We start from the raw sequence: 24,757 nt of genomic DNA, 5'->3' as shown, positions 1-24,757 counted from the left end.
TACTTCTCAGAACTCAGGGTTGACATACAGGACAGTGGAACTCCCGAGAGAAAAAGCCAAGTGGGTTTGGACAGGGCTAATGGGGGTTGCTAGAGCTTTAGACAGGATGCTTTCGATTAAGCTCAGGGGAACCAAGTACGGAGGGATTCTACCCAATGCTAAGTGGTCTATGGATGAAAAGATTTAGGAAAGATGAAAAGACGTTGCATGTGATTCATCAATGTTGTAACAATCTGTGTCTGAGCATAATCCGTTTGGACTACCGACAGCAGTTTACTTAAGCTCTGTCTAGTTTGGCTCAGAATGACACTGTGAGTGTTGAGGACCAGGATAGTGCCCTTAAGTGTCTGGCCTAACGATTGGATATTCGTGGTTTGTCTCTTCATGCTGCATCGAATGTTAGGAATTTTGGTTTGGAGCTCCCCAATTTGTTTCTTAACCGTGTTTAAGATGATGACGTTAACCGTGGAGGTTCCTATGCCAAACAATGTGCCGAGGGAGGCGGCAGCCATAAGTAAGCCCCCTGCAAAACGCTATGAACGTCTGGGGATTCCACTGAGGTCGGCCTGAGTGACGGCAAACTTTTCTAATTGCTGGAGCATGTGTGTGGTGTCGAAGGCGGCATGGTGGATAGTGTTGTGAGACCACGTGGCTCCCGCGTAGCTAGTTTTGGTGGACATCCCGACGTGTTTCAAATACACCTCGTGGTTCGAGGCGGACGAACACTTTTTGGGTGTGCGTTCGACAGTTGGTGTTAAGCATCCCCGGTTGGTCTTTCAGAGCGATCCCGGAGGTGGGCCCCGGCCAAATCATTTCAGGCTGTGCTGTAATGGGGAGCAGGTGCAGTGCGAGGCTCAGCAGCAGCATAATGTTTCCCTGGCAACAACAGGAAAACAGGTAGGTGACTATACTGGCTTGGGTCGGTCTGGTACTGAGACCCATTGGTTCCAAACCTTGAGTTTGAACCTCTGAGGACCACCAGTTTTAAGTCCGACGCCGGGTCAAGGTCTTGATCACGTTTGGTGTTACAACCCTAGGTTGGGTCGATTTAACATCCCTGTGGGGCCGGAGCTTCCGGTCCCTTGTCGTTGGGACTGACTTCCGGTCGGAGTTCCAGTGGGGAACTCGGTGGTTCCTCACTGAAGGCCATGGGACAGTGGTGTCTCTTTATTTGATTGCGATGAAGCCACTCTAACAGAGTGCCTTCACGGCCTTTAGTCATTTAAATTTGGTACGCGACTGGAGAGAGTTTGTCCACGGTCTCGTAGGGTCCCGCCCAACGGGGAAGGAATATACGAGATATGGGGCATAGGGTTTTCTGGTTAGTGTTGCCTGGTTGTGCAAACAGGTAATACCACACCATGTCCCCTATTTGGAGTTCGTCCTTTGAGCTTTTCTGGACATAATACGCCTTCTGGCCTTCTGCACTTCTCTCCAGGTGTCGCTGGGCAAAGGCGGATGTGGCCTTTAAATGGGCGTGTAGGCAAAGGCGAATGTGACCTTTAAATGGGCGTGTAGGTCAGTCATGTATTGGTGAGTCGAATAGGCGGTGGCTATGTTGGCCTCACCAGGTTGGTATAGCAAGTGCAGAGGCAGTATCATGCGCTTTCCGGTCAGCATCATTTCGAAATGGGACACTCCTGTGGACTCGTGTGGGGTGCCCTTGATGGTCATCAATATCAACGGGAGTTTCATGTCCCAGTCTCTGTGATTTGAGGTACATTTTTTTAAGAGACTCATCACTGTGCGGTTAGCGCGCTCGACCTGCCCCGATGACATTGGGTGGTGGCTGATGTGCAACTGGGACTTGATCCCAAGGAGCCGCCACAGTTCTTGGACTACCTCGCTGGTGTCGTGGGTTCCCCTGTCTGACTTGATCCGAGAGGGCAACCTATATCTGGAGAACATGTGGTTCATCAGCAAGCAGGCGGGAGTTTGTGCCGTGTCGTTTGGTGTGGGCAAGCATTCTATCCATTTGGTGAATGCGCATGTGACAGTGAGGAAGTATTTACTTCCTTGTGTGGATTTGACCATTGGTCCCACCCAGTCAATCTGTAGGTCAGACCACGGGAATGCAACTCCTCTTTGTTGGAGAGGTGCTTTGTGGTTGGGGTTGGTTGGCTGAAATAGGCAGGATACCAGGCAGCCTTTGATGTAGGCTGTTACATATTTGTACATGTGTGGCCTGTATATTGGTTGGCGCAGTATACAGGCCACACATGCCGTGGTTGGTGCGTCATGGGCGTAGGTCAGCATCATCCCCCTTTGGCTGCGAGGGACCACAAACCTGGGCAGGGAGTGCTCCTCGGGGACATAAACAAGTAGGCCTTTGACTCGACGCAGCTTGTCCCTTTTTAGCCACAAGTCCGCAAGGTCTTGGTCGGCAATCATGTCATCGGCATAGATTGGGTTTGGGTCACAGTCGGAGAGCCAATTGGACTATGACAGGAAAATCTCGGGAGTTGGTTGAAATGATGATTAAGAGAAAGGTTGATATATTGTGTGTCCAGGAGACCAGGTGGAAAGGCAGTAAGGCTAGAAGTTTAGGGGCTGGGTTTAAATTATTTTACCATGGTGTAGATGGGAAGAGAAATGGAGTCGGGGTTATTTTAAAAGAAGAGTTGGCTAAGAATGTCTTGGAGGTGAAAAGAGTATCAGATCGAGTGATGAGGCTGAAATTTTAAATTGAGGGTGTTATGTGTAATGTGATTAGTGGCTATGCCCCACAGGTAGGATGTGACCTCGAGGTGAAAGAGAAATTCTGGAAGGAGCTAGATGATGTAGTTCTGAGCATCCCAGACAGAGAGAGAGTCGTAATTGGTGCAGATTGTAATGGACATGTTGGTGAAGGTAATAGGGGTGATGAAGAAGTGATGGGTCATTACGGCATCCAGGAAAGGAACTTGGAGGGACAGATGGTGGTAGACTTTGCAACAAGGATGCAAATGGCTGTAGTGAACACTTTTTTCCAGAAGAGGCACAAACATAGGGTGACCTACAAGAGCGGCGGTAGAAGCACACAGGTGGATTACATCTTGTGCAGACGATGTAATCTGAAGGAGGTTACCAACTGTATAGGATGGTGGTGTGTAAGATGACTCTGGTGGTGGGGAGGAAAATTAGGAAGACAAAGGCAGAGAAGAGAACCATGTGGTGGAAGCTGAGACAGGACGAGTGTTGTGCAGCTTTTTGGGAAGAGGTGATACAGGCTCTCGGAGGACGGCAGGAGCTTTCAGAAGACTGGACTACTGCAGCCAAGGTGATCAGAGAAGCAGGCAGGAGAGTACTTGGTGTATCTTCTGGCAGGAAAGGAGAGAAGGAGACTTGGTGGTGGAACCTCACAGTACAGGAAATCATACAAGGAAAAAGGTTAGCTAAGAAGAAGTGGGACACTGAGAGGACCGAGGAGAGGCGAAAGAAATACATTGAGATGCGACACAGGGCAAAGGTAGCGGTGGCAAAGGCAAAACAAGAGGCATATGATGACATGTATGGCAGGTTGGACACTAAAGAAGGAGAAAAGGATCTATACAGGCTGGCCAGACAGAGGGATAGAGATGGGAAGGATGTGCAGCAGGTTAGGGTGATTAAGGATAGAGATGGAAATATGTTGACTGGTGCCAGCAGTGTGCTTGCTAGATGGAAAGAATACTTAGAGGAGTTGATGAATGAGGAAAATTATAGAGAAGGGAGAGTAGAAGAGGCAAGTGTGGTGGACCAGGAAGTGGCAATGATTAGTAAGGGGGAAGTTAGAAAGGCATTAAAGAGAATGAAAAATGGAAAGGCAGTTGGTCCTGATGACATTCCTGTGGAGGTATGGAAGCATCTAGGAGAGATGGCTGTGGAGTTTTTGACCAGCTTGTTCAATAGAATTCTAGTGCGTGAGAAGATGCCTGACGAATGGAGGAAAAGTGTACTGGTGCCCATTTTTAAGAACAAAGGTGATGTGCAGAGCTGTGGCAACTATAGAGGAATAAAGTTGATGAGCCACACAATGAAGTTATGGGAAAGAGTAGTGGAGGCTAGACTCAGGACAGAAGTGAGTATTTGCGAGCAACAGTATGGTTTCATGCCTAGAAAGAGTACCACAGATGCATTATTTGCCTTGAGGATGTTGATGGAAAAGTACAGAGAAGGTCATAAGGAGCTACATTGTGTCTTTGTAGATCTAAAGAAAGCCTATGACAGAGTACCCAGAGAGGAACTGTGGTACTGCATGCGGAAGTCTGGAGTGGCAGAGAAGTATGTTAGAATAATACAGGACATGTACAAGGGCAGCAGAACAGCGGTGAGGTGTGCTGTAGGTGTGACAGAGGAATTTAAGGTGGACGTGGGACTGCATCAGGGATCAGCCCTGAGCCCCTTCCTTTTTGCAGTGGTGATGGATAGGCTGACAGATGAGGTTAGACTGGAATCCCCATGGACCATGATGTTTGCAGATGACATTGTGATCTGCAGTGAAAGCAGGGAGCAGCTGGAGGAACAGTTAGAAAGCACTGGAAAGAAGAGGAATGAAGATTAGCCGAAGTAAAACAGAATATATGTGCATGAATGAGAGGGGTGGTGGGGGAAGAATGAGGCTACAGGGAGAAGAGATAGCAAGGGTGGAGGACTTTAAATACTTTAAATACTTGGGGTCAACCGTCCAGAGCAATGGTGAGTGTGGTCAGGAAGTGAAGAAATGGGTCCAAGCAGGTTGGAACGGGTGGAGGAAGGTGTCAGGTGTGTTATGTGACAGAAGAGTCTCTGCTAAGATGAAGGGCAAAGTTTATAAAACAGTAGTGAGGCCAGCCATGATGTATGGATTAGAGACAGTGGCACTGAAGAGACAACAGGAAGCAGAGCTGGAGGTGGCGGAAATGAAGATGTTGAGGTTCGCTCTTGGAGTGACCAGGTTGGATAAAATTAGAAATGAGCTCATCAGAGGGACAGCCAAGGTTCGATGTTTTGGAGACAAAGTTAGAGAGAGCAGACTTCAATGGTTTGGACACGTCCAGAGGAGAAATAGTGAGTATATTGGAAGAAGGATGATGAGGATGGAGCTGCCAGGCAAGAGAGCTAGAGGAAGACCAAAGAGAAGGTTGATGGATGTCGTGAGGGAAGACATGATGGCAGTTGGTGTTCGAGAGGAGGATGCAGGAGATAGGCTTACATGGAAAAGGATGACGCGCTGTGGCGACCCCTAACGGGACAAGCCGAAAGGAAAAGAAGAAGGCGACGACACGCTTGTCTCGGTCAAGCTGCCGGGAATAATTGCACACACAGAAAAAACAGTGAAGTTTGGACTCATTCGTGGGGGCGCTTATGTTTAGGAGGCCCTGAATGCGGCCAGATTGGGGTTCAATGCCATTCGGGCCAATCAGGAGGCCAACATGATTGACTTTTTTATGGCACCATTGTCCCTTTAGGAGGGAGATTTTGGCCCCGGCGGCAGCAAGTTGGGATAGCACGTGGTCAATTTCCACCAGGTGGGCATCCAGCGAGGGTATCCCCATCATGCTGTCATCGACGTAGATAAGGTTGCCCCTGGCTGCAGCATCGGGACGGGCCCTGTTCAGAATCAGAATCATCTTTATTTGCCAAGTATGTCCAAAAAACACACAAGGAATTTGTCTCCGGCAATTGGAGCTGCTCTAGTACGACAACAGACTCAACACTTTTGAGACATAAAGACATTGACAAAAAACAGTCACTGAGCAATAAAGGGTTGCTCGTTATCTGGAATGCCGGTACAAACGGACACCTGGTGAATTTGTATTGTTTGTTGGCAAAAAAAGACAATTTTTGTTGGTCCGCGGGACCCACTGGAATGGCTCCATCGATAGTGGTGAAGAATTTAGCATTGCGCACTTTAGGAAGTTCTTGTTCGAGCTGGGCCATAGGCCAGCGTAACAAGGGAATTTGATTGTTTAATTTCCGATAGACGATGGTGGGTCGGCATTTACCATTCGGTTTTAGAACTCGCCAGAGAGGTGCCGAGTAGGTGCTATTGCATAACCGAATAATGCCTTTGTCTAGCTTAGCGTAAATTTTTTCTTGTACCGGCTTGTAGGAGGCGAGCGGAATTTTATACTGCCGCAAGAAAGTTGGCGGCGCGTTTGGAAGGGTCGGAATGCGGACCATGTGCAAGTCAGTCAGGCCGCAGTCGAGTGAGTCTTTAGCTAATTCATTCGCAAATTATGGTGGGAGGGTTTATCACGTACTTTAAAGGTGTTTGAGAAAGAAGCAGTGATTGAGTCGCACAAAAGTTTTGACGGCGTGAAGCTATGCACACAAAATCTATTTGATTTAATTAAATTGCGTGAGAGTTGGCAATTTAATTGGTGATATAAAATAGTTGCGAAGGGTACTTGGTGGAGTGAAACTAATCAGCTTGGTGACTAAATTTTAAACTAATTTAACCAATTAATTTATTTAGTTTGGATAAATACATTTTTGTTATTATTTAGTTAAGCAACTTTATTAGACGGTGTGTGATGGCTATCACTGCAATTCAATTCAATTGGTGAAGCAATTTAGGACTTCAGCTGATTCACATAAGTTTTATTTAACTTTGAGTAAAAGTTAAATGTACTTATAATTAAGGCTTGTGAATTAATTAATTGCTTGTATGGCTAGTAATGGTGTGGGCTTTGGGCCGAGGGAAAAGCCATGAAGAAAACAAATGATTCAAAGAGAAAAATAAAAATGAAAAAAATAATAATAAATAATGATGATTAAAAACATTTAAAAAAAAATATATATATATATAAAATCCCCCCCCCCCAAAAAAACTTTTTTTCGGAAACATTTTCATCAAATTAAGTTTTTCTTTTTTTTAATTAAAAAAGGAAAACCCAAAGGGATTAAAAACAGACAAGCAATTAATTAATAAACTCCACTTTTTAAAAGAGATCCGTTAATTAACTGTGGTTACTGTAATGTGTTGTCAGTTTAAATCGTGACAAGGTGTGTTGTGCACGTTTGCTGACGGAAGGTGGCGGTGTTGCTGTAGCAATGCACCCAACATAAGATGTTTTATGAATGTAACGTCACAAAACTGCTGTATGTAGGGGAAGGAATAATGGTGAAGTTAAACATATAACCTGAAATTTTAAAACCACTACTTAAATGCTTTGCGTCCATTTCTCTTCTTTTTGATGAAGTGCTGACTCTCCTCTTCTCTGGATACGGATTGACCCAGACATGTCAATTTTGAGGAAGGTAGAATTGGAGCAAGCCGACTTCATGTGGCAATACCAGCTGCGTTATGAAAGGGATGTGGTTGCGCAGGTAAGTTAATATAATATACTCACAGGTAATGGTTTTAGTTTTAAATTTTGCAAATCGTGTTTAACAGTAGATTAGATCAAAACACAAGTTCAAAAAGTCTTTCAAAAGTGAGTTTCATTTGAGTTGTACTGTCGGTGAAGGGATTAAAAAATGGTATTGAGGTACTAGCGACAGGACTGAAAGGTTACTGTTACGAGCGTTGGGCATGATTTGATTACTGTTACGAGCGTTGGGCATGATTTGAATTTGAGCGATTCCGGTCCCAATTCCGATTCCTCATTTCGATTTCAAACGATTGTCAATTCCGATTATTTTAGGGGGCTGGGTCAAAAAGACTTGCATGGTTTAAATAATCGTTGTCCAAATTATGAATATCCATTTTCTTGGCAGCCTGCAGCATAGACTAAAATGAACATTTGACTCAGGGTTCTTGAAAACCAGTATCAATATCAAACCTATGAACCAAAAGGCAATGTGTGTGGAACTAACCCAATTGACTTAATATTCATTTATTAATTTGTCAGCTAAAAGTTAAATATAGCATTGTTAAAATAGTTATTTGCAACTGTTTTATCACTTGAATTGGTTGATATGAGGAAGTGTTAACTTGACTTTCTGTTTTAAGATTGTAGCCTTTTATTTTGAAGGGTATGCCACAGAACTCAGCATTTTGGCACGAAAAGTAACTTCACAGGACACCGGTGAATTTTGAAAAAGAAAGTAAACCTAAGCAGAGAAATAGAGTAAGACAGTGTTCATGGAAAGTATTCAAACCCCCTTAAATGTTTCACTCTTTGTTATATTGCAGCCATTTGCTAACATCATTTAAGTTAATTTTTTCCATTAATGTACACACAGCACCTCATATTGACAGAAAAAAACTGAATTGTTTAAATCTTTATTAAAAAAGCAAAACTGAAATATCACACAGCCATACGTATTCAGACCCTTTGCTGTGACACTCATATATTTAACTCGAGTGCTGTCCATTTCTTGTGATCATCCTTGAGATGGTTCTACACCTTCACTGGAGTCCAGCTGTGTTTGATTATACTGATTGGACTTGATTAGGAAAGCCACACTTGTGTCTATATAAGACCTTACAGCTCACAGTGCATGTCAGAGCAAATGAGAATCATGAGGTCAAAGGAACTGCCTGAAGAGCTCAGAGACAGAATTGTGGCAAGGCACAGATATGGGCAAGGTTACAAAACAATTCTGCTACACTTAAGGTTCCTAAGACCACAGTGGCATCCATAATCCTTAAATGGAAGACGTTTGGGACGACCAGAATCCTTCCTAGAGCTGGCCGTCCGGGAATACTGAGCAATTGGGGGAGAAGAGCCTTGGTGAGAGAGGTCAAGAAGAACCCAAAGATCACTGTGGCTGAGCTTCAGAGATGCAGTTGGCAGATGGGAGAAGGTTCTCGAAAGTCGACCATCACTGCAGCCCTCCACCAGTAGGGGATTTATGGCAGAGTGGCCCGACGGAGGCCTCTCCTCGGTGCAAGACACATGAAAGCCTGCATGGAGTTTGCTAAAAAAACAAAACACCTGAAGGACTCCAGGATGGTGAAAAATAAGATTCTCTTGTCTGATGAGACCAAGATAGAACCTTTTGGCCTTAATTCTAAGCGGTATGTGTGGAGAAAACCAGGCACTGCTCATCACCTGTCCAATACAGTCCCAACAGTGAAGCATGGTGGTGACCACATCATGCTGTGGCGGTGTTTTTCAGCTGCAGGGACAGGACGACTGGTTGCAATCGTAGGAAAGATGAATGTTTCCAAGTATAGGGATCTCCTGGACGTAAAACCTTCTCCAGAGTGCTCAGGACCTCAGACTGAGCCGAAGGTTCACCTTCCAACAAAACAATGACCCTAAGCACACAGATAAAATAACGGAGTGGCTTCAGAACAACTCTGTGACTGTTCTTGAATGGCCCAGCCAGAGCCCTGACTTGAACCCAATTGAGCATCTCTTGAAAGACCTAAAAATGGCTGTCCACAAACGTTCACCATCCAACCTGACAAACTGGAGAGGATCGGGAAGGAGAAAGGACAAAGGATCCCCAAATCCAGGTGTGAAAAACTTGTTGCATCATTCCCAAAAAGACTCATGGCTGTATTGGCTCAAAAGGGTGCTACTACTAAATACGAGCAAAGGGTCTGATACATATGGTTGTGTGATATTTCAGTTTTTAAATAAATCTGCAAAGATTTCAACAGTTCCGTTTTTTAAGCCAATATGGGGTGCTGTGTATACATTAATGAGGGAAACAAATGAAAAATGATCTTAGCAAATGGCTGCAATAAAACAATGAACAATTTAAGGGGGTCTGAATACTTTCCTTAACCACTGTAAATGGAACCAAATACCATAAAACGATTCCTTTACCTACCCACCCACCATTGAGGCTCAATGTTAGTGTTTGGGATATTGTAGGACGTTTACGTGAATTTTGTCCCCATTAAATGTGATATAAAGTTGCTAGTTTGACCTTTGGTGAAGTTTTAGCTCAGTGTTCAGCTTGTTGTTATTCTGTCATCGACTCTTATGTTGGTGTGAAGACTAAAATGAACGCTAAAAGTGCAAATGTGCAACCCACCGTTTAACTTAGCTGCTTCAATGTTGGCATTGACTTATTTTATTGTTTCATTCACCCAGTTTGACTTGACTGAAGTTCTGCGCAATGTAGGCTGAGGCTCTGAATGGGAGGGCGCTCGTCTCCAAATCGTGAAACCCTCCTTTGCACAATATAATCTTATTCCAAGTGTTGCACGGAGACGACTGGTAATATATTTTACCAAAGTTAAGACACTTTTGTACGCCACCGCTGTTGGGCAGAAGCACATCTTCGTGCGCGTTCTTCATTGGTTTTCGCCACTTTCTTGTTCGGAGTCGGCGGACTGTAGGCATCGAAACTGGGAACTGAATTTTTTTAATTTGAATGATTCCTGGAGAACCGGAATGTTAGTCCCGGTTCCAATCAATTCTCGATGCCCAACTCTCACTGGTACATAAAGAAATGAAAAGGCGAAAAATATATTTCAGGGCTTAAAAGTATGGATAGAGTGGTAGCCACAATAAATATTGTTTTATTATATTATCATGTGATTAAATGAGAAGTTTCAAGTGTGAAGTTTATTGAAACATTCATCATGGACATGAATGCAAGTCGTTTTGGGTGTTTGTTTTTTTTACTTTTTCCGACTTCACCAAAACCAGGAGGCAGGAGCACATTACACTTGGACTGGGGGGAAAAAAGACTTAATCGTACAAGTATACTTCAAAAATAGTTCGACACAGATCTCTCTGCCTCGAAGCTCTGCCGCCGCCAAACAAGCCACATTCCATACAGACATCCACATACACTATATTGATAAAATCATTCTCTTACCTGCCTTGACCATGGCTTGGATGCAACTGCTCAGCCATGGAAACCCACTCCATGAAGCCTCTCTGCACAGTGTCCTTGAGCTAACCTTAAGGCCACAAAAGTTTGGAGGTCTGTATTGATTGATTCGGCAGAAAGTTTGCAACCTCTTCACACTATGCGCCTCATCATCGGCTGACCCCACTCCGTCAGTTTACGGCGTTTACAGTTTTCGGCTCTGAGCCCTTCCCAAATGCCTGAACTTCTCACCGTATCGCCAAGGGAGACCCGGACACCCTGCAGAGTAAACTCATTTTGGCCGCTTGTCTGTTATCTTCTTTTCTTATGGTCAGCTTGTGACCATAAGGGAGGGAGGGAAGCTAGATCGACTGTTAGATAAGAGCTTTATCTTGCAGCTCTACGACAGACCAATGCAGTGTCTGCATCATTGCAGATGGTGCACTATTCTGCCTGTTTTTTTCTTTTTTCCTGTCCTTTTCAGCTGCGTGGCCATGCAGAATGGTGGATCTGTATGCCTTTTGTGTTGGAACAGCGTGTTCTTATTTGTGGACGGGGGGGACACCCAGTGAGGACATGTAACAACTAACCAATAGGACAAGATGAGAAAGGACATAAGAAGGTTAGGGTTGGACAGTATGTGGGAAATAAGGCAGTGCTACTGATGAGTGGTGTGGTGGAGTGATTTTATAGTGTCTAAACACCTGTAAGAACCTGTGAATTGATATCCTGATAACAACCTGTGTTGTTAGTGGTCCCAGCACAAGCAATTAAAGCCTATAGCGTGTCTATGGAACTCATGAGTGAATGAACACCATATCACAGGCATGTTAGTGAACTGGTATATGGAGTTGCTGTGATGGCACATCAAGGAAGGGCGGGCCCGGCCTCTCCACCCGCAAGGGCGGTCCGAGTCATCGCACCCATTCCGTGGGGGACCGAGTCGGGGACGCCACCCACTCCCCAGGACCCAGGGCAATACCCCAGCCCAACAAAGCGCCCTGACCAGTCCCCAAGCAGATCAGACCACCACCCGCTGCTGCCACCACCCCCGGAGAGCAGAAACGCAGGAGCCAGCTATCTACATGAAAAGGCCACAGCCCACCAACAGCAAGCCTATGTCACTCGTCGTGGTGTCATGATACCAAAAATCTGATTTCGATACTATACATGGATAAAAAATAGCTTGATAGATACTAGGACTGAAACGATACCACAACAAAAATCTAAAACATCAGTTAAAGCAGTAGAATGAAAACTGACAGAACAACATGAAATAGTTAATATACTAATTATTACTAATGAATATTAATATAATATGATATATAATATAATATAGGGTGGCACGGTGATCAACTGGTTAGCACATCTGCCTCACAGCTCTGAGGACGCGGGTTCAAATCCGGCCTCGCCTGTGTGGAGTTTGCATGTTCTTCCCCATGCCTGCATGGGTTTTCTCCGGGTACTCCGTTTTCCTCCCACATCCCCAAAACATGGATGGTAGGTTAATTGAAGAATATTATTGCTACAAAAATATTTTTTTTTCATTGCTGATGTTTAGCTTCATTTTTCCTATTTGCTAGGAGGAGGCGATATCTGCTCTTGAAACGTTCCCAACTCCTGCTTCCAGACTGGCTCTCACTGACATCCTTGAACAAGAACAGTGTTTCTACGAAGTCCGCATGCAGGCCTGCTTCTGTTTGGCGAAGGTATCTGATACTCTACCTTATATCACTGTCATCTAAAACATTTTGATATTCCATCCATCCATCCATCCATTTTCTACCGTCCATTTTATCCGAGGTCGGGTCGCGGGGGCAGTAGCTTCAACAGGGAAGCCCAGATTTCCCTCTCCACACCCACTTCCTCCACCTCTTCCGAGGGGATCCCGAGGCGTTCCCAGGCAAGCTGAGAGACGTAGTCTCTCCAGCGTGTCCTGGGGCGTCCCCGGGGTCTCCTGCTGGTGGGACGTGCCCGGAACACCTCACCAGGGAGGCGTCCGGGAGGCATCTGAATCTGATGCCCCAGCCACCTCATCTGGCTCCTCTTGATGTGGAGGAGCAGCGGCTCTACTCTGAGCCCCTCCCGGATGACTGAGCTTCTCACCCTATCTCTAAGGGAGAGCCCGGACACCGTGCGGAGGAAACTCATTTCGGCCGCTTGTATCCGGGATCTTGTTCTTTCCCACCCACAGCTCGTGACCATAGGTGAGGGTAGGAACGTAGATCGACCGGTAAATAGAGAGCTTTCGGCTGAGCTCCTTCTTCTCTTCTTCGCCTTTCGGTTTAGCGCCTTCCTCACCACAACGGACCGATACAAAGTCCCCATCACTGCAGACGCTGCACCGATCCGCCTGTCTATCTCGCGTTCCATTCTGCCCTCACTCGTGAACAAGACCCCAAGATATTTAACTCCTCCACTTGGGGAAGGATCTCATCCCTGACCTGGAGAGGGCACTCCACCCTTTTCCAACTGAGGACCATGGTCTCAGATTTAGAGGTGCTGATTCTCATCCCAGCCGCGTCACACACTGGTGCGAACCGCTCCAGTGTGAGTTGGTGATCACGGCTTGATGAAGCCAACAGAACCACATCATCTGCAAAAAGCAAAGATGCAATACTGAGGCCACCAAACTGGACACCCTCTACGCCTCGGCTGCGCCTAGAAATTCTGTCCATAAAAGTTCTGAACAGAATCGGTGACAAAGGGCAGCCTTGGCGGAGTCCAACCTTCACTGGAAACGAGCCCGACTTACTGCTGGCAATGCGGACCAAACTCTGACAACGGTCGTACGGGGAACGAACAGCCCATATCAGGGGGTTTGGTACCCCATACTCCTGAAGCCACCCCCCCCACAGGACTCCACGAGGGACACGGTCGAACGCCTCCTCCAAGTCCACAAAACATGCCGGATGGTGGACCAGATTTTCCTCTAAGCCGGTCGGAAGTCATTCTCCATGGCCTCACCGAACTCCTCCGAGTTTTTGCCTCAGCAACCACCAAAGCTGCATGGTGTTAAACATAAATAAAAACAGAATATAATGATTTGCAAATCATGTTCAACCTACATTTAATTGAATACATTACAAAGACAAGATATTTAATATTCAAACTGATCAACTTTATTGTTTTTAGCAAATAATCATTAACTTGGAATTTTATGGCTGCAACACGTTCCAAAAAAGCTGAGACACGTGGCAAAAAGGACTGATAAACTTGAGGAATGCACATCAAACACCTGTTTGGAACATCCCACAGGTGAACAGGCTAATTGGTAACAGGTGAGTGCCATGATTGGGTATAAAAGGAGCTTCCCTGAATTGCTCAGTCATTCACAAGCAAAGATGGGGCAAGGTTCACCTCTTTGTGACCAAGTGCGTGAGAAAATAGTCGAACAGTTTAAGGACAATGTTCCTCAACGTATATATATATATATATATAACCCCAATTCCAATGAAGTTGGGACATTGTGTTAAACAAATAAAAACAGAATACAATGATTTGCAAAACATGTTCAACCTATATTTAATTGAATACACTACAAAGACAAGATAATTAATGTTCAAACTGACAAACTTTATTGTTGTTTGTGTGTGTGTGTGTGTATATATATATGTATGAATATATATGTGTGTGTGTATATGTATATATGTATATATGTATGTATATATATGTATATATATATATGTATGTATATATATATATATATATATATATGTATATATATATGTGTATATATATATATATATATATATATATATATGTATGTATATATATGTATATATATATATATATGTATATATATATATATATATGTATATATATATATATATATGTATACATAAGTTTTCTTGAGGTCACGATTATGCAGGCCAGTCTAGTTCATCCACATCAAAGGCTCTCATCTGTGGATTCATGAACCTTGATTTGAGCACTGATTCATAGTCATGTTGGAACAGGAAGGAGCCATCTCCAATTTGTTCCCACAAAGTTGTAATTGTCCAAAATTTTAGCCCCTGATCACTCATGAATGGAACTCTAAATGGTTCAGCAAACTAAGAGATTTTGGACAGTCAAACACTTTGAGGATTACCCCTTCCTGTTCCAACATGCCTGTGCACCAGTCCACCCTAGATTCACTGAGCTCCTGAGAGCGACCCATTCTTTCACAAATGTCAGTCTGGATGCCGAGGTACTTGATTTTATACACCTTTGGCCCTGGCAGTGATTGGACTGGGGAGCTGATAATAGAGCAGGCCACATATTCTCAGAATATTTAAAGGTCCTGTATTTTTGGCTAATTGGACTTCTATAGAGTGACACTCTAATATGGACTAAGTAGAAATGTGTCAATTTCATTAAAAAAAAAAAAAGAAAAAACATGGTGTTGTCATATTAATGCCCAGAAAAGGCCACAACTTCAGCTACCGTATTTTCCGCACCATAAGGCGCACCGGATTGTGAGGCGCAGTCTCAATTACGGGGTCTATTTCTGTACTTAAGCCATACATAAGGCACACCGTATTATTCGGCGAATGCTAAAAGAAACTAATGGAAGCAAAACAGTGAGTTTGGTTGAACTTTATTCTACTACGTATTTAAAAATACACTCACATTATTATTTGAAAATCCATCGAAGTCCTCATCTTCTGTATCTGAATTGAACAGCTGGGCAATTTTACCATCAAACATGCCGGGTTCCCTCTCGTCAAGGTAGGAGTCAGTCTCGTTGCCGGGTGGGCTGTTCCGCAATGATACCAGCTTTCGCGAAAGCTCGGACAATAGTCAAAGCAGATACCTTAGCCCAGGCATCCACAATCCATTCACATATGGTGGCATAACTCTCCCGGCGCTGCCTCCCAGTCTTAGTAAAGGTGTGTTTGGGTCTCTCATCCATCGCTCCCATGCCGCTCACAACTTCACTTTGAACACCCTGTTTACACCAATGTCCAGCAGTTGGAGTTCTTGTGTTAATCCTCCCGGAATGATCGCAAGCTCCGAATTAATTTGCTTCACTTGTAACTGATAGTCTGTTGTTTGAATTGTGCCGCGTAAGCATGTCTCTTCGCTGATGCCATTTTCGGGGTCCTTCGCCAAACAAATGTTTTTTGCAACATACCGGTAGTACAGTATATCAACCGGAGGCGTGGCGGAGGTAAGCGTACGTACTGTACGTAATGTTCTCCAATTGGTTTATTGCTGCCAGCGTACGTAGTGTACGTATTACGTCCCTCTGTGTAGAAGACACACTCAAAGCACGCTAGCTCGGCAGCAGAAAGGGAAGGCGGAGTTCTTCATTAGTGACGTGGATAAGTTAGAGAAATTCGTATGACCTGATTTCCGACAAACGCCTAGAACTCAGGAATGCGTGGACGATTTTAATTCATAGTTCATGTTTACAGAGGCACCATAGAGACAATATTACATCCCAAATACGAGATACTAGTTAAGACTGTGTGTGTTCACTGTGATGGGTAAAATGCAGAGAACCAATTTCATGTGCATGCATGCATGTTCATGACAATAAAGGTGATTCTTCTTCTATCTCACTTCTCGCCCGAAGATAGCTGGGATAGGCTCCAGCACCCCCGGAACCCTTGTGAGGATAAAGCAATACAGAAAATGGATGGATAAAATACTGCTACCAAGATTTTGAATTTAGCCTTACTTCACTAATCCCCCCTCGAGTCTCTGACCAAAGCCACGCCCCTAACTGATGTGCACGCGACGTGCACCTTAAACAAGCTGACGGTAGCCAAGGTCGCTACGTTGGTAGCATAACTTATTTGCAATAGTATGGTGTTACTATAATACTACAGTATGTTAGTGTGACGTTATATTTTTTGAAATGTAGAATCAATAAAAAAAATTAAGATGATGTGATAAACTTATCTGTCGAGCAGAAATGTTGCAAGTTCTGCGGTTCTGAATCCTCTCAGCTGCCTGTGGCGCGTTAGGCCTGCGGTCGAACCTGATTGGACCAGATCATTACATTAAAAACGAGTTGCCGAGTGCAGCAGCCAATCATAATGCAGCGGCACATGTCCTGCATCCAATCATATTGCAGCAGGGTGTGTCCTGCCGAGAACACAGAGTGGAATTCCGAATAACATGCCTGTGGTCCCTCCACTCTGGAAGGCAGTGTCTATGTTCACCCTTGTTTCGTCTCGGGGTCTGTCATTTCCTTCTTTTTAACTTTTGTTGCGAACCTGAGCCTTTGGGGGGGGTGCATGCGAGTGTACAAAAATTTTTTTGTTTCCGATTGATTGTTTTTCTGCGGGTGCAGTGGTTTCTTGAAATGGTTTCTCAAAGGTACCAGATGGGGCCAAAGAGGAATGTTTTTTGCTTCACAGATCATTTAACTACTGTCAGGTTTAGTTGACAGTAGTTAACTATTATGACCAAAAGTTATTATCATTACGTTTGCCATATATCGCCTGATATGGCTGTTTTTTTTTTCCTCCCCTCCTTAACAAATGAAATCATCATTTAAAAACTGCAGTTTGTATTTACTTGGGTTGTGTTGGTGTTGACTATCTGAAACATTTGTATGATGAATATGCAAAGAAATCCGGAAGGAGGCAAATACCTTTTCATGGCATTGTATACATGTATATGTAAATAAAGTTTTAATGGACGTTGTTGTTCTGTGCACGTAATACTTACAGATAGCCAATGCTATGGTGAGCACATGGCAGGGCCCGCCAGCGATGAAGTCTCTGTTTACCAGAATGTTCTGCTGTAAGAGCTGCCCCACTATCGTAAAGACCAACAACTTCATCAACTTCCAGAGCTATTTCCTGCAAAAGGTAGTGTGTCCCTATTAAAAGGGGAATCAAATATTTTAATGTTTGGTTATTATACTCACTGGTAATATGTTAGGTTTAGACCAAACAGAGTGGAAATGTTATCCTTCTTACTGTTAAAAGAGACTGTTGATATAAGGGGCAGCTTTAATCTATTCTGTGATTTATCTGGTGGCAGTAGATTTTATGTGGCTGCACCAACTAAATTTAGAAAAACATAAATTGTTTTGAAACATTTACAACGGTACCACATGCAACTTCAGTCACATTTGGAGATTTTCACCAGGCCAGATTTTATTCAAAGCAAATAAACAACAACAGTACAATACATCAGTATGCCTGGTAAAGTAGAGGCAGTGCCATTTATTAATAGTGGAACATAAGGTCTCATTGTTGCATACATTAATTATGATTGGCTATTACGACTCCCTCTCTATCTTTTAAACAATATTTATAATTTTTTATTTATCATTTATCACCAAATGTACCCTCTTTCTGTATTCCTTCCAAGACGATGCCTGTTGCCATGGCATTACTCAGAGATGTCCAGAACCTCTGTCCCAAAGATGTCCTCAACTTCATACTTGACCTTATCAAGTACAACGACAACAGGAAGAACAAAGTAAGGAAACCGCAACACACCCTGTTACCTAAAATGATCCCCAGGGGGGCAAATCAGGTGTTATAGCAGCAAACAGCAGTTTGTTGTAAAAAAAAAAAAAAAAAAAAAAAAAATCAATAAAATACGGAATAAATAAAAAATAATATGAAATTTATATACGACGACTTTACGCTATGCAACTGGCATTGAGTGTATGATGAGTCTATTGATTGAGGTTGGTGGTGAGGGGAATGTAGTGTCCAGTTGTGACCCCCACTGCTGTTGTACAGTCTAATGGCGGTGAGCACAAGGGAGTTCCTGAAGCAATCAGTTCTGCTCCTGGGTGGAATGATGTGCTAACTAAACAAGCTACCCATCTGCCACAGCTAATCGTCATGGGGGTCAGAGGAGTTTTCCAATGTGGACCTGATTTTGTCCTTCATCCTCCTCTCAGCCACAGTGTCTAGGTTGTCAAGCTCGAGAACAACCAGAGCGGGCCTTCCTCGCCATCTTGTTGACCATGTTGATTTCACCGGTGTTGATGCCTCCCCACCAGCACACCACCGCTAAGTGTGCTGTCTACCATAGCTAGTTCGAAAATATTCAGGAGTAGGCCTGTCTCCATTACAATTTTTTGAAGACAATATATTTTCCCCAAAAGTATCAGGATATACAAGAATATTGTTGTTTTTGTAATGCCTCTCCTCTTCTTGAGCCGTCACCTCATCGTGGTGGAGGGGTTTGTGTGTCCCAATGATCCTCGGAGCTAAGTTGTCTGGGGCTTCACGCCCCTGGTAGGGTCACCCATGGCAAAAAGGTCAGAGGTGAGGGACCAGACAAAGCACGGCTCCCAAAACCCCTATGAAGAATACGTTAAGTGGATCTAGGTTTCCCTTGCCCGGACGCGTGTCACCGAGGACTCCCTCTGGAGCCAGGCCTGGAGGTGGGGCTCGAAGGCGAGCGCCTGGTGGCCGGGGCTGCACCCATGGGGCCTGGCCGACCACAGCCCGAGAGGGTAACGTGGGTCCCCCTTCCCATGAGCTCACCCCTTGTGGGAGGGGCCATAGGGACCGAAGGCAGCAATCTTGGCGATCCGATCCGCGGCTACAGAAACTGGCTCGAGGGACGTGGTATGTCACCTCACTGGCAGGGAAGGAACCTGAGCTGGTGTGTGAGGTCGAGAAGTTCAGACTAGATAAAGTCGGGCTCCCCTCAACACACAGCTTGGGCTCTAGTACCAGTCCTCTTGAGAGGACACTTTTCCACTCTGGACTTTTCCACTCTGGAGTTGCCCATGGTGAGAGGCGCTGAGCAGGTGTGGGTATACTAAATAATATATAGCACTGTGGGTATACTCGGCGCCTGTACATTGGGGTTCACCCCGGTAGCCTCCCTCTGCCTTAAGGTGGGGGGACGGGTCTTGACTGTTATTTGTGCCTATGCACCAAACAGCAGTTCAGAGTACCCAACCTTCTTGGAGTCCTTAGAGGGGGTGCTGGAGAGCGCTCCTGCTGGGGACTCCATCATTCTTCTGGGGTACTTCATTGCTCAAGTGGGCAATGACAGTTAGACCTGGGAGGATCGCCCCCACCGATCACAACCCGAGTGATGTTCTGTTATTAGACTTCTGTGCTCACCATGCATTGTCCATAACGAACACCATGTTCAAGCATAAGGGTGTCCACACGTGCACTTGGCACCAGGACACCCTTCCGGACGGCTTTGAGAAAATTCTGGTCCACCATCCGGCCTCTCAGGAGGGGGAAGCAGTGCACCTTTAACACTTTGTATAGTGGGGATGGGGCGCTGCTGACCTCGACTCAGGTCGTTGTGAGTCGGTGGGGAGAATACTTCGAAGACCTCCTCAGTTCCACCAACATGCCTTCCCATGAGGAAGCAGAGCCTGGGGTCTCTGAGGCGGGCTCTCCTATCTCTGGGGTTGAGGTCACAGAGTTGGTTAAAAAGCTCCTCGGTGGCAAGGCCCCAGGGGTTGATGAGATTCACCTGGAGTTCCTAAAGGCTCTGGATGTTGTGGGGCTGTCCTGGTTGGCACGCCTCTGCAACATCGCATGGACATCTGGGACAGTGCTTCTGGATTGGCAGACTGGAGGTTGTGTTCCAACTAAAGGGGGATCACACTCTTCAGCCTCCCTGGTAAGGTCTATTCATGGGTGCTGGAGAGGAGGGTCCATCGGGAAGTCAAATCTCAGATTCAGGAGGAGCAGTGTGGTTTTCGTCCTGGCCGTGGAACAGCTCTTCACCCTCGGCAGGGTCCTCGAGGGTGCATGGGAGTTCGCCCAGCCAGTCTACATGTGTTTTGTGGACTTGGATAAGGCTTTCTACCCTGTCCTTCATGGAGTCCTGTGGGGGGTGCTTCGGGAGTATGGGGTACAGAACCCCCTAATTATGGGCTGTTCGGTCCCTGTACGACTAGTGTCAGAGTTTCGTCCGCATTGCCGGCATTAAGTCGTACTCGTTTCCAGTGAGGGTTGGACTCCGCCAAGGCTGCCCTTTGTCACCGATTCTGTTCATAACTTTTATGGACAGAATTTCTCGGCGCAGCCGAGGCTTAGAGGGTGTCCAGTTTGGTGGCCTCAGTATTGCATCTTTGCTTTTTGCAGATGATGTGGTTCTGTTGGCTTCATCAAGCTGTGATCTCCCACTCTCACTGGAGCGGTCTCACGGTGGTGACGCGGCTGAGATGAGAATCAGCACCTCTGAATCTGAGACCATGGTCCTCAGTCGCAAAAGGTGGAGTGCCCTCTCCAGGTCGGGGATGAGCTCCTTCCCCAAGTGGATGAGTTCAAATATCTTGGGGTCTTGTTCATGAGTGAGGATGGAACGATAGATCGACAGGCACATCGGTGCAGCGTCTGCAGTGATACGGACTTTGTGTCGGTCCGTTGTGGTGAAGGAGCTCAGCCGAAAGGTGAAGATCTCTATTTACCGGTCGATCTACGTTCCTACCCTCACCTATGGTCACGAGCTGTGGGTCGTGACTGAAAGAACAAGATCCCGGATGCAAGCGGCCGAAATTGATTTCCTCCGCAGGGTGTACAGGCTCTCCCTTAGAGATAGGGTGAGAAGCTCGGTCATCCGGGAGGCGCTCAGAGTCGAGCCGCTGCTCCTCCGCATTGAGAGGAGCCAGATGAGGTGCTTGGGCATCTGTTTAGGATGATTCGCCGGTGAGGTCTTCTGTTCTGGGCACGTCCCACTGGGAGGAGACCCCGGGGACGCCCCAGAACACGCTGGAGAGACTACGTCTCTTGCCTTGCCTGGGAACGCCTCGGGATCCCCTCGGAGGAGCTCGAGGAAGGGACAGTAGAGAGGGAAGTCTGGGCTTCCCTGCTGAAGCTACTGCCCCCGCGACCTGACCTCAGATAACCGGAAGACAATGGATGGATGGATGGATGGATTGTAATGCCTCTTAAATCATGAAAAATAAGGCCGACCTTTATTTTTTGTATTTTTTTGCCTTCAAATCCATATTGCTTTTATTATTATTGTTGTTATTATAATATCCTTTCTTGTTTCTCTTATTAAATTGTTTTCTTTACTCTGTGATATGAATCCTCCTGGCTGTGAAATAAAGAATAACGAGCTGCAAGAGTAGCCTGGTTTACATAAACAACTCAGTCGGAATAAACGGTTAATCCGAATGGAATTTCATTCTGTTTTGCTGGGGTGGAATATTCCTTTTGCAAAACCGAAATACAGAAGTATTCTCCATGTATACCGTCATTCAGAAGAGCTGTGAAAATCTTTTTTCCCCCCAATCTTTATTGAACACATTCACACACTGGCAAAAGCTCTGTCTGTGTATGCTTCGTCTCGAGTTACATAGGTGGTGATGTCGTATGAGATGGAGATCTTGTTTTTAACAACTTAGTGGCGTGAATATTTTCAAATTCTTAAAATTTTGCAGTTTCCCCACGTTGTTTAAGATCATCAAACAAATGTAAATACCAGAAAAATAAACCCAAGTGAACTTAAAATGTTTTTTTTAATTATTTCATTTATTAAGGGAAAAAAATGAATGAATGAAAGATTAGTGTAGATATAAAAATATATATTCAAAGTTACCTGGCCCTGTGTGAAAAGGTAATAGCCCCCTAAACCTAATAACTGCTTCGACCATCCTCAGCAGTAACAACTGAAATCAAGCATTTTGTATAACTGCCAATGAGTCTTTCACATCTCTGTGGAGATATTTTGGCCCACTCTTTCTTGCAAAAATTGTTTGAATTCAGCAAAAAATAGAGTGTTTTCAACCATGAACAGCCTTTTTAAGGTCATGCCCCTGCATTTCAATCAGATTCAAGTCTGGACTTTAACTAGGCCACTCCAAACCCTTCATTGAGTTTTTTCAAGCCATTCAGAAGTTGACTTGCTGGTGTGTTTTGTGATCGTAATCCTGCTACAGAAGCTAAGTGCCCTTCAGCTTGAGGTCACAAACTGATGGCTGAACATTCTCCTTTAGGATTTTCCGTTAAAGAGCAGAATTCATGGTTCCATCAATCACAGCAAGTTGTCCAGATCCTGATGGAGAAAAGCAGCCCAAGACCATCACACTATAGCAGCCATATTTGACTGTTTGTATGATATATTTTTCTGAAATTCTGTGCTACATTTACACCAGATGTAATGAGACAGACACCTTCTTCCTTTTCTCCATGTGAGGATAATGGCTCTCCCTATGCTTTGCTGGAATCCTAAAGCTTTAGAAATGGCTTTTGTAACCCTTTCCAGACTGATAGATGTCAATTAATTTATCATGTCATTTTGTTGCAGCTTTTTTGTCTGACTTACTTTTGTTGGGACAGATTCTGTTTAAGTGATTTCTTCATTGAAAATGTTTGGAGGTAATCAGGCTTGGGTGTGACCAGTGAAAATTAACCCATAATTGTGATCAGCCAGAGTTAATTCATGATTTAACAAGAGGGCAATTACAGTGGGTATGGAGTGGGTAAGTATTCAGACCCCCTTATATTTTGCACTCTTAGTTATCTTGCAGCCATTTGCTAAAAACATTTAAGTTCATTTCTTTTCCTCATTAATGTACACACAGCACCCCATATTGACAGAAAAAAACCGGAATTGTTGACATTTTTGCAGATTTATTAAAAAAGAAAAACTGAACTATAACACAGCCATAAGTATTCAGACCCTTTGCTGTGACACTCATATTTAACTTGGGTGCTGTCCATTTCTTCTCATCATTCTTGAGATGGTTCTCCACCTTCATTGGAGTCCAGCTGTGTTTGATTATACTGATTGGACTTTATTAGGGAAGCCACACACCTGTCTCTATAAGACCTTACAACTCACAGTGCATGTCAGAGCAAATGAGAATCATGAGGTCAAAGGAACTGCCTGAAGAGCTCAGAGACAGAATGGTGGCAAGGCACAGATCTGGCCAAGGTTACGAAAAAATTTCTTTCTGCTGCACTTAAGGTTCATAAGAGCACAGTGGCCTCCATAATCCTTAAATGAAAGACGTTTGGGATGACCAGAACCCTTCCTAGAGCTGGCCATCCGGCCAAACTGAGCAAATGGGGGAGAAGAGCCTTGGTGAGAGAGGTAAAGAAGAACCCAAAGATCAATGTGGCTGTGCTCCAGAGATGCAATTTGGGAGATGGGAGAAAGTTCTAGAAAGTTAACCATCACTGCACCCCTCCACCAGTCGGGGCTTTATGACAGAGTGGCCCGACGGAAGCCTCTCCTCAGTGCAAGACACACAAAAGTCAGCATGGAGTTTGGTTAAAAAAAAAAAAAAAAAAAACACCTAAAGGACTCCAGGATGGTGAGAAATAAGATTCTAAGATAAGCTGTCTGACGAGCCCAAGATAGAACTTTTTGGCCTTAATTCTAAGTGGTATGTGTGGAGAAAACCAGGCACTGCTCATCACTTGTCCAATACAGTCCCAACAGTGAAGCATGGTGGTGGCAGCATCATGCTGTCAGGGTGTTTTTCAGCTGCAGGGACAGGACGACTGGTTGCAATCGAAGGATAGATGAATGCAGCCAAGTACAGGGATATCCTGGACGTGCTCAGGACCTCAGACTAGGCCGAAAGTTCACCTTCCAGCAAGACAGTGACCCGAAGCACACAGTTAAAATAACGGAGTGGCTTCAGAACAACTCCATGACTATTCTTGAATGGCCCAGCCTGACATAACCCAATTGAGCATCTCTAGAGAGACCTGAAAATGGCTGTCCACCAACCTTCACCATCCAATCTGACAAAAATGGAGACGATCTGTGAGGCGGTATGGCAGCGGATTCCCAAATCCAGGTGTGAAAAACTTGTTGCATCATTCCCAAAAAGACTCATGGCTGTATTAGCTCAAAAGGGTGCTTCTACTAAATACTGAGCAAAGGGTCTGAATACTTATGGTTATCCATCCATCCATTTTCTGAGCCGCTTCTCCTCACTAGGGTCGCGGGCGTGCTGGAGCCTATCCCAGCTGTCATCAGGGAGGAGGCGGGGTACACCCTGAACTGGTTGCCAGCCAATCGCAGGGCACATACAAACAAACAACCATTCGCACTCACAGTCACACCTACGGGCAATTTTTAGAGTCTCCAATCAATGCATGTTTTTGGGATGTGGGAGGAAACCGGAGTGCCCGGAGAAAACCCACACAGGCACGGGGAGAACATGCAAACTCCACACATGCGGGAC

General features: G+C 45.0%; 1 protein-coding gene across 5 annotated transcripts in view; it reads left to right on the top strand.

The window, feature by feature from the left end:
* The window catches only part of taf2 (TAF2 RNA polymerase II, TATA box binding protein (TBP)-associated factor), a 184,384-nt gene that overhangs the window by 119,680 nt on the left and 39,947 nt on the right, over positions 1-24,757 (top strand). For all 5 annotated transcript variants that reach the window (XM_061673613.1, XM_061673614.1, XM_061673616.1 and 2 more), the window contains 4 exons: positions 7,146-7,272; positions 12,249-12,374; positions 17,334-17,474; positions 17,983-18,093. In XM_061673613.1, the coding sequence (XP_061529597.1) occupies positions 7,146-7,272; positions 12,249-12,374; positions 17,334-17,474; positions 17,983-18,093 (505 nt within the window). The remainder of the gene's footprint in view (positions 1-7,145; positions 7,273-12,248; positions 12,375-17,333; positions 17,475-17,982; positions 18,094-24,757) is intronic.

This window comes from Phycodurus eques, chromosome 4, assembly GCF_024500275.1.
Source record: "Phycodurus eques isolate BA_2022a chromosome 4, UOR_Pequ_1.1, whole genome shotgun sequence".
Taxonomy (NCBI): Eukaryota; Metazoa; Chordata; class Actinopteri; order Syngnathiformes; family Syngnathidae; genus Phycodurus; species Phycodurus eques.
The sequence above is the reverse complement of the archived record's forward strand: the minus strand, read 5'-3'. Positions and strand labels throughout refer to the sequence as shown.